An 11160-nucleotide genomic window follows, 5' to 3' on the forward strand; every position below is an offset into this window, starting at 1 on the left:
GCTCCTCTTTTTTTTAAACCCCCCCCCCCCCTACTTCTTTTAGTAAGTACTACATACATGCTTTTTTTTTAGAAGAGTGTCAACCATATGATGAAAATCCAAAGAAAAAAAAAACAAAGTTAGAGCTTTACGGTTCTGCGTGATTGCAAGTTCAAATTTTTATTTTTTTTTAAGAAAAATAAGTGGCTGAATCCATTGGAGTATGTGGACCAAGTGTACAAGAATTCCTTACCCATTGAAGGTTACGCCTAGTTGATGTTCATAGGTTAAGGAAAGCATATATGCTTCAGCCACTTATTTCAAAACAAGTGGCATCTGGCGATAAATCATAGTCTAGAATCTAAATAGAGTGAATTTACTGTTTTTACTATCCTGAGTTCCTCACTATTTTTAATAATTGGAACTTAATAGCTGCCTGCTTTATATTTGATTATAAGTTATTAATAACTTCTTTTTGCTTTCTCAAAAAAATGAGTTAAAAGTACTCTACTAACTTAGTACTTTAGGAGTTAGGCGTCACTTTTATCTAAGGAAAAGACTCATAAGTTTCTAGATGTTGTTAAATGGAACCATAGCAGTGGCTAGATAGAGAACACGGTACCTATAGAGAAATAATACAGAGTGCACTTTGAGGCTGAGCATTCGGAGGTAGCAACATTGTCTATGCAATTTGGACGATCTTGTCCTGGAATCAAAATAATTTTTACTTGAAGCAGTTGTACTGCTCTTACACTTTCGTCTTCCTGAAATATATTATTCTACTATTAGATTTGACAAAGGGTGTATTTGACTTTTGGCATAAGTTTGGTGGAAATACCTCACAACCTGGTCTACATGGTCAGGTTCCATAACAAATAAAAGGAGTGTGTCATCTGCTCTATGCGGATGATACTATCATCTTTTGTGAACCTACAGCAGAACAGATTAGCTACATCAGAGTGATTTTGGTTTTGTTTGAAGCAGTTTCAGGGTTGAAAGCAAAACTGGGGAAAAAGTAGTCTCTTTCCGGTAAATGAGGTCCCTCAGATCCAGCAACTAGCAAATATATTGGGATGCAAAGTGGAGCATTTGCCTACCATATACCTGGGCATGCCCCTGGGTAGCAAACACAAAACAATGGAGATAATGGAATGGTAATTCTGGTGAAAATGGAGAAGAAACTTGCTAGATGGAAGGCACAATACCTATCCCTAGGGGGTAGATTGATCCTCATAAACTCTGTTCTGGACTCTTTACCAACGTATGTGATGTCCTTGTTTCCAATCCCAGCAAAGGTGATGAAAAAACTAGACAAGCTTAGAAGGAACTTCCTATGGAAAAGCAATAAGGAGGGAAAGGGTTATAACTTAGTCAACTGGAAGAATGTTCTTCTTAGCAAAGAAAGAGGGGGTTTAGGGATCAGAAATTTGAGGCTGCAAAATGAAAGCCTTTTGATGAAATGGCTATGGAGATACACTAAGGAAGATGCAGTTCTCTGGAAGGAGGTTATAGTAGCAAAATATGGAGAACTAAATCCCTGGTGTACAAAAATCACCTCTGAACCATATGGGGTGGGAGTATGGAGGACAATCAGGAACCTATGGCCACAAATGGAAGGAAATATGTATATTAAGGTGGGTAATGGAAACAAAACTAAATTTTGGAAAGATGGTTGGATAGATCAAACCTCTCTTAGAGAGCTTTTTCCAGATCTGTTTCTAATCTGTGAGAACCCTGATGCTAGAGTGAGTGATTGTTGGACAGAACAGGGATGGGACATATCTTTAAGAAGACTACTTAATGACTGGGAGGTGGAGAGGGTGGCAGCGCTACTGGAAAAACTAGCTGGAATGATTATAACTACAACAGCAACAAACAAGATCCTGTGGAAACATAGCAAGGATGGAGTCTTCTCAGTCAACAATGCCTACAAAAGAGGACTAATGGGGATGACAGGGGGCCCCAAAAATATAATTGGAACTACTTTTGGAAGAGTGACATTCCTACAAAAGTAAAGTGTTTCACCTGGTGAGTGATAAAGTGAGCATGTTTAACAGAAGAAGTTCTACAAAAGAAAGGCAGACAACTGGTTCCTAGGTGTTTTTTGTGCAACTTGACAGGGGAAACAAATAAATTTGGAACTTGTTTCTCAACATCACAAGCATGAACTGGACAATGCCAGAACATACATCAGATCTATTGAGCTGCTGGATTAGGAGGGGAGGCAGTAAGAGTCAAAAGAGATGGTGGAAGCTAACACCATCATGTATATGGTGGTCAGTCTGGAAAGAAAGAAATGGAAGGTGTTTTGAAGATAGATCCAATTCCATCCACAAAGTTAAATGGAATTGTATAGTATCTCTACTTTTTTGGTGTAAACAGCTTTGTATAGATGATATAGACCAGATCATAGATTTGATAGGAAATCTGTAATTATTCCCTTTTTGGAGGTAGCCAACATACCCTTAATGCTGAAGAATTCAATCTTACCAGTTTCAAAAAAAATAAAAAATAAAAATGGAATCTCATTGGATTCTAATGCATACACTAAAACGAGCTGTTTTTTTTTTTTTTGATTCTTCAACATTAAGGACATGCTGGAGACCTCTAGAAATATTGGGTTGATTTTGGCATACTGGTAATTTTGGCATACTGGACACTAAAAGGAGCTGCTTATTTTATGACACTAATATAATATACTAGGCCTGATTTTGTGTTCTGATTTAAATTTCTATGAATCATGTATTTCTTCCTTGTCAGCATGTAATTTGAAGTACTTGACTTATTAAATGAAGTTTTTACTCGTAGAAAGATTTTTCAAGCTACTTTTGCATAGTTATTGATTGCTTGATTTTCAGTAAACCTCTAGAAATATTGAGTTGTCTGCATGGACATACGAGCTGTCACTTCATATCGTTCATTCTTTAAAGTAAAATTGTCTATTTTAATTTGGTTGGGTTTTTATTTTAGTTTAGGTGAGAGACCTGGCAATAATTATTCAGGTTCACAAGGACTGCATTAGACAAAGAGAACAATTTTAAGCTAGATGTATGAGTGTGGTTAGTGTGAGTCGATGAGATCAACAGTGGGCCCGTGGAGAAGAATGCAGCATACCAGAACATCACTCTTTCTTGCCCCAAGGTTGCAGATTGGTTCTTTGCCTTGTAGAAGTCCCAAAAAAAGAATGATTGTATTGCAAATTGATTATCTGGTTATAGATCACAGGATATTTTTTCTCCATGTGCATCCTAATATCTTTTGTCCACAATCAAGGACTGAGCAAGGATAGCTGAGCCCTGCAATTACATGACTTGTCCTTGCCCAGTTCATTGCTTGTAACCAAAGCTTTGGACGCTGTGCAATGTTACTCACTACTAATTTTGATAAACTTTATTTAAGGAGAGAGAATGTTTAGCTGCAAAGCTATCTTCTTCAGACGTGGATATTTTCTAGGTCTTTGGTTTCCCTTCTCATGCATTTCCTTTTGGGTGCTATATGTGTCCATAAGCGGCGGAGTACGGTCATCTGATTGATCCAGAGTTGAAACAAGCATATGTCGACATTGGAGGGATCTCAAGTCTCTCATGCATTCCATGTATAATATTGCAGTCTTAAGGATGTGATTGACACAGAATATGGACACAAATTTTGGAAGCTTCAGATTATCTTTTGATAACAAGGGTGATGTGACTGTCGAATTTAGCTATATTCTGAATATATTTTGGGAACAGAGATGTTTGACTCATCGTATTTGTATTATCTCTTGGGTTTCTCCATCCGGACATCAATTTCTCATAATACCAGAAAATTGACCCCCAAAAAAACAATATAGGTGAACCCGTAAAATGCAAAATTGGTTCCCTGAGAATTTTTGTTTTATCACTTCTCCGGGTATAGTAATTTGAAGGTAAGAATGCGGGATTTTGGCTGGACAATGTGTGAAGATACAGACGGTTTCTAGCTCGTTTTGGAGGCTATTATCGCATACCGATTGTCACATCAGTTATAGTTATACTGGTTGTCACATCAATTATAGTTAAGGTTAATACTCTGACTGGTTTCAGCAGTATAGCTGTGTGCAGTTTGCTCCTGTTGAACACTTTCAGGACTGATAGTTTCTTTTTTTGTGCTTAATTATCTCTCAGTCGGCATCCTTCTTTATTTTTACAATCCAAAGTGCCAAGCATTTTGTGCTGTCAGATAACTGGTTCTCTTCTTCTTTGCTAGTTATTTTTCCTTGTTTTATCTAAAATACCAATTCTCAAATTTGTTACAGAGGTTGAGTGGACCTCCTGGAATGTCTATGGACTGGCAAGGGGCCCCAGCAAGTCCTAGTTCGTACACTGTGAAAAGAATATTGCGGTTAGAAATTCCAGTAGACACTTATCCAAATGTAAGGCTGTTAGTGCTGTTGTTTAACCACAGTTTGCTTTGGAATAGGTATATAGCTTAGTAGTATAGGCTTGTGTGAACTTTGAACTAACTTCATTTTGGATTTCAGTTTAATTTTGTCGGGCGACTTCTTGGCCCCAGAGGGAATTCATTGAAACGGGTGGAAGCTACCACAGGATGCCGTGTTTTTATTAGAGGAAAAGGCTCAATAAAAGATCCAGACAAGGTAGTTTTCATCTTCTTTTCTTTCTCACTACTGTTGGATTGTGTGGTTGATTGTATCACAACTATAACTGTAGAGATATATAAACTATTCATTGTTAGAGCCAATGATTGTCAGGTTTTTCCGACTTCAATTTGGTTTGGAGTCTTGGCAATTGATTGATTAATTATCAGATCTTTTACTTATTACTTCTACCAATTTGAATAAATAAGTGAATAAATGTCAGGTTACCACATCCTTTTGATGGGCTGCAATTTTTCCCTTAGCATTTCAAAAAAGAAGTGCAGCTGGATCTTTCTATTTGCTATAGCTTCCTCACATTAATCCTTTTAAGTATATTTGTATAAGAAGGGTGTGACTTACCTATCAACCAAGGTCTTAAATATGAAGTGACCCATCCAAAGTGGATATTTAGTGTGGAGATGTATTTGAGTGACTGCATTGAAGTGCCTTTTGATAAAGCAAGATTCTAGACAATCAAAGGACAGAGAGTAGAAATGGTGAAAGAAGTTGAGTGCTAGTTCTTGGGATGCATGAAATAAAAACAAGCTATTGCATCTGATAATAAGTGCTCTTTAGTTCAGAGAAAACCAAAAGTTGTGTGAAATACATGTCAGTATAGTGGAACTCGATAAACCAAGAAGATCATACTGCATCTATCAAATTTCTGTTTAATGTTAGTTCCCTTATGATTTTTTTGTTTATTGTTACTAACAATGTTAATTGGAATATAGACCATATTTTGGTATTTGAAGTTTAGTTACTACAGAACTATGGCTTTTTTTTTTGAAATAGATAACTTTGTATTATATCATAAAACAGTACATGGGTTGTACTGCACATACAGATGTCTTAATTTCCAGTGTTTTCAGTCTATATTGAGCCTTAAACATCAATTATAGATACTGTCATCGCAGTATAACTGATTACACCAAAAACATAAAAATAAAATGCAGCACAACTGAACCTTCTGGACACTATTTTCTATGCTCTCAAAATACCTAGAATTCTTTTCTTTCCAATTAGTCCACCATATACTTGCAAGGATAATTCTCCATCTGTTTCTGTCCTTTGCATTCACCCTTGCTGCCTCCCAACTCTTTAAAGACTTTGAAACCTTTCTGGGCAAGGTCCAAGAGATGCCTTTGAGGTTTAAAAAAACCTCCATAGTTGTTGGGTATACTTGCAGTGTAGGAATAAATGGTTCACCAAGTTATCCTCACAAAGGAAACATTTAGAGCATAATGTTATCCCTCTTTTCGTCAAGTTATCTTGAGTCAGAGCAGTTTCTTTGGCCCACAACCATATGAAGCATGAAACTTTATGAGGTATTCTGCTTCTCCATATATGTTTTCATGACCGATTGTGTATTTGTGGGTTTGTCTGATCCATCAACCTATAGGCTGAGTTAACTTTGAATTTTCCTATGCTATTGCCCTTCCATCACATAACATCTTCCCCTGTTTGTCGCCCATTGAAAGCTTCCACAATGTTGAAAAATTCGGACACTCCTACTATTTCCCCATCATTGAATTGTCTTCTGAAATTAAAGCTCCACCCCTGATTTATCCATAACTATGCTATGGTATTTTTTCGTCCCAGAACTATATTATATATGTTAGGGAAAAGTACTTCTAGCCTCTAGGTTTCCCTTTTCATGTCACTCATCTTTCCAGAATCTTGTCTTGCTTCCATTTTAAACTTTGATCCTTGCATTACTCTTAGCTTCATCCCATAGGCCTCTTATTGATCCCCACAAACTTACTCCATAAGGTGTAGTCACTTCTATGTCATTCACATATCTGCACCTTCATATTTTGCACTTATTACCCTTTCCATAGCATCTGATTATCATTGACAATTTCCACAACCCCTTTATTCTGAAAACTTTACTCTGCACCTTTAGGTTCTTTATCCCTAAACCCCTGTCTTCTAGCCAGTTATCACTACTTTCACTTCACCAGATGAAAGCCTTTCCTCTCCTTGTTTCCATGCCATAGTGATTTTCTCCTAATATTGTCCAGTCTCTTGATGACTCCTGCTGGTATTGGGAACAAGGTCATCATGTAGTTGGCAAGGCATCTTGGACAGAAACGATGAGAGTCGGTCTGCCTCCCAAGGACAGATATTGAGTTTTCCATCTAGCCAATTTTTTTTTCAAAGTTCTGCCCCACACCATTCCATATATCAACAAAGTTGAATCTGGCACCTAGAGGCATGCCCATGTAAGTTGTTGGCAGAGCACCAATTTCCCCACTAAAGAATGCTGCTAGGCAGACCATATTTGTGACTTCATTGATTGGATACACCAAGCTCTTCCTCCAATTGATATGTAGTCCAGAAATTCCTTCAAATAGAATTAGCATAACCCTCAGATATTTTAGTTGTTGTTCCTCAGCATCACAAAAAACTAGGGTATCATCTGCATACCATAGGTGTGTCTATGTCACCTCCAAACTATCACTACCCTCTCTGGCAACATCAGAACCTTTCAATCAGGCTTTGTTGTTTTTTGTTTTGATCATACTATTCACCCCTCCATAGTGTGACTAAAAACAAAAAAGGTGACAAAGGGTCACCTTGCCAGAGACTTCTCTGAGTATTGAAAAATCTTGCAGGGGATCCACTAATAAGCACCGAAAACTTGACAGTTGAAATACAATACTTTATCCATCTCAACCATTTCTGCCCGAAGCCCATTCTTTCCAACATCTTCAGAAGGTAGTAGATAGCTCCAGTTGACATGATCATATGCATTCTCTATGTCCAGCTTGCCTAGTATACCAGGTTTCTTCTGGTTGATTCTAGAATCTACACCTTCATTAGTAATCGACACGGCATTCTGTAGTAGCTTCCACCCGTTTCATTCGCAATCAGCACATCAGTTAGAGACTATTCAATTTGTAGACTCATTTCTTGGTAGTTTACTGTATCTTGTGGAGTCATCTGTGCACGCTGTATCATTGGAGTTCTAACATATTTTCATGATTAATAATTTCAAGGAGGAGAAACTAAGGGGAAGACCAGGATATGAGCACCTGAATGAACCACTCCACATTTTAATTGAAGCTGATTTGCCAGCCAGCGTTGTGGATATTAGATTGAGACAGGCACAGGAAATCATAGAGGAGTTGCTCAAGCCGGTGGTATGTATCTCAGATTTGTTCCCTCTTTGTGGTTTTGTATCACTTTGTTGCATATTTGAGAGCACCCAAAAATGAAATAAGTTTACAGTTGATTGTAGAGAAGCTATAATTTTGTTACCTTATTTTTTTTATTTTGGGAAAAGGTCAACTATAGAGGTGGTTGACCACGACAACTATTTTAAGTAACTTGACCTTTAACATATTTGAATATTGAGATATCATCAGTGGCTTCTACATAGAATTTATTTACTTCCCTTTTTTCTTTTGATGAGAAGAAATTCTCCTATTAGGTGCACTTCTTTTTTGCAGCAAATGAGTATTTAATTTTTTGCAATGCTTTTATCTACAGGATGAATCAGAGGACTACATAAAGAGACAGCAATTGCGTGAACTGGCGATGCTAAATTCAAATTTCAGGGAAGAGAGCCCTGGACCAAGTGGCAGTGTCTCTCCTTTCAATACTAGTGGCATGAAACGTCCCAAGACTGGCCGTTGAGAGAAATGAGAAATTGAAGTTGTTGATGCTAAGAGAGGTTTGTACTCCTCGGATAATGAGAGGCATGCCTGGGCATTCCTCTCAACATACATCATATCCGCATCACTACCTAAACCCAAGCTATAAATAGACACAGGTCCTTGCGGGTGATTTTTGGTTTGCTTTTGGGTTTTATTTATTTTTTCAACAACAGAAATGAAAAAAAAAGAGAAAAGGAAAATTAGAACTTATGGTTTATACAGTTGGCTTTTTTATTTAGGTTTGGTCATGTCAGTCCCTTGTAAACTTCATTGATTTATTCTTGTGTTAGTAATTGTAGTGTGAAATATGCTGTTATTGGTACATGGTAGCATTAGCAGTTTGAAGCCGATAGGTCTTTCCTTCATTTTGTTGGAGTCGTACATTTGGACAACTATTATCAAAGAGACACCAATATTGGTGCTTTGACTGGAGTTGGATTTATGTATATTCACCTATTAGTGCAACATGTAATATGTTGAAATGCGACAATATTTTAAATTCTTTCTTGGATGATCTGTTTGTTTCTTGTGCTAGGAAATAAGAATTGGCCCAAAGGTATCATCCATAGAAAGGTTCTAAAAGGGGTTGAGAGCATATTATAGAGTCCGGAGCCTAAAGGACAAAAAAAATTGACTAAAATTTTGAGAGGGCACATCAAAAAAATTTCTAACCAAAAGGGCAAAATTGCTATTGATGTAGCGATTTTTTTTTGACGTCGTTAACAAATTAAAATCGCTGTCCTATCAGTGATTTTGTCCAACTTTTTTTTTTCCAGAAAATCGCTACCCGTGCAGTGTTTTTGCGATTTGTTTTTAAAAAAATAAAATAAAATCTCTGCTATGGCAGCGTTTTTATAAAAACGATTTTTTTTAAATCGCTGCTGTTGCAGCGTTATTATAAATTTTGTGGAAAATTTTTAATTTATTTTTTTAGAAATCGCTGCCAAGGCAGCGATTTTAGTGAAATATTTTTTTATTATTTTTTAAATTCAATTTTTTTTTTGAAATTTCTGTCAACTCGTCAACATCTAATTGTAAATTTTTTATTTTTAAAAAAAAATCATTTTAGTAAAAAAAAATTTAAAAAAAAGGGAAAATCGCTGCCAAGGGAGCAAAATTCCCCTCTAACTTTTTTTTTTAAATATCGCTACTGACGCAGCGATTTCATAAATAAAAATTGTCTTATATATTCATGATCATTATTTGAATTGAAGTGTGCAAGATTACAATATGGGAGAGCCTAGCCATTCTTCCATGCACTTGAATTTTTTTCTACCGGAGTCAACGGATAGGTAAATAATGTAATGTTTTCTTATTTCTTAAATTATTTTTTTTAATATGCAATATATTTATATTATTATATTTTATAGATGTGACCAACTTCAAGATGCAGTGAATTATTGTACACAAATTGTGAATAATAATGTTATGGGTGATGAACGAGTTGATGAGTTGCATAGTGATGAACCTTTGGAGCATGAATTAACAGACAATGATGAAATGTATGAGGATGATGATGATGATGTGGATAGTGCACCTAATGCACCCGTTGAAGATCAAAGTGTTAATCATCATTCTACAGTGATTCCATACTTAGATCACACTGAAGAAAGTATAGAAGATTTTATCTATACAAGAGATGATGGTTCTATCCGAACGGCACTTTGGAATCCAAACAATCCTAAATATAGTTTGATTGTTGCAAACTAAATATTTTGTAGTTATTTATTTATTTATTTATTTATTTTATATTGATTAACCTAATTTGTATATGCAACTAGGTATGCTATTTATGAATAAGAAGCAAATGAAATCTATCGTAAGAGCATAGTCTTGCAATAAAAAAAGAATTTCTTTGTGATCAATCCAAGAGTAAAAGTTGGAGAGTTATTTGCAAGCGTCATGAGTTGGAGTGTAATTGGATGATTCGCTTTAGAGAGATTTCAAGTGGTACATGAAAGGCATACAAATCAAAATATTGTCTCCTGCAGCATGTGAATGGTTAAATGAATTTCCTTTGAAAAAATGGATAATGTATAAGGATGGTGGTCGTAGATGGGGTGTCATGACGACAAATGTGTCTGAGTCATATAATGGTTTATTGAAAAAAGCTCGGGGGCTTCCTGTGACTGCCATGGTTCGAATGACGTTCAAAGCTCTTGTTGATCGTTTTGTCGAAAGAAACAACCTTGCAATCGCATTACTTCAAAGTAATATGTCGTGGCCTCTTGCAATAGATAAAAAATTTAATGATTATTATCAAAGAGCTCAAGGGCACACAGATATGATGACTTACAACACTGGTGATGGAGTATTTTCTTACTTTTGCTCATGATGGTAAAGGTGTAAATGTCCACAAGGTTACTGCAAAAGGTAAGAAATGTTGTTGTGGAAACTAGAGAAATTATCATATGCTTTGCTCGCATGTCATTAAATTTTGTGGACTTCGCGGAATCGAGCCAAAGTCATATGTAAGTAAATTCTACAGTACAAAATATTACAAACAAACATACACTGAGACATTTACCCCAGTGGGTGATGAAATGTATTGGCCGCCAACTCCTTTTAATTTAATTGCAAATACTGAATATTTGCGGACATGTGGTATGCAAGTAATTGAAGTCGACTTAAGAATGATATGCATATAGCTCCGGCTCGCATGGCCAGAAAATGTAGTGTTTGAAAGGAAACATGTCACACAAAGGCACGATGTCCTACTCGATTTTAAATATATTGTCTATGTTTTTAAGATGAATGTAATTTTTCTGTCTTGTTATTAATATTATAATATATCATTTTTAAATACTTGTTGACATGAATTTAATCTGTCTTGTTGTAATTTAAATATATTGATTAAATTAATCTTTCAAATGAGTTAAAAAGTAAAAAGATAATTTAATATTT

At 36.0% G+C, this 11160-nt stretch overlaps 1 protein-coding gene across 1 annotated transcript in view; it reads left to right on the forward strand.

Moving 5' to 3' along the window:
* The window catches only part of LOC102589717 (KH domain-containing protein At2g38610-like), a 10719-nt gene extending 1998 nt beyond the window's left edge, over positions 1–8721 (forward strand). Inside the window, exons 4-7 of the mRNA XM_006359919.2 lie at positions 4256–4372; positions 4481–4597; positions 7597–7740; positions 8090–8721. Coding sequence (XP_006359981.1) covers positions 4256–4372; positions 4481–4597; positions 7597–7740; positions 8090–8236 — 525 coding nt within the window. The 3' untranslated portion in view covers positions 8237–8721. The remainder of the gene's footprint in view (positions 1–4255; positions 4373–4480; positions 4598–7596; positions 7741–8089) is intronic.
* The last annotated feature ends 2439 nt before the right edge of the window (positions 8722–11160 follow it).

The sequence above is a fragment of the Solanum tuberosum genome, unplaced genomic scaffold (genome assembly GCF_000226075.1).
Source record: "Solanum tuberosum cultivar DM 1-3 516 R44 unplaced genomic scaffold, SolTub_3.0 scf00311, whole genome shotgun sequence".
NCBI classification, from domain to species: Eukaryota; Viridiplantae; Streptophyta; class Magnoliopsida; order Solanales; family Solanaceae; genus Solanum; species Solanum tuberosum.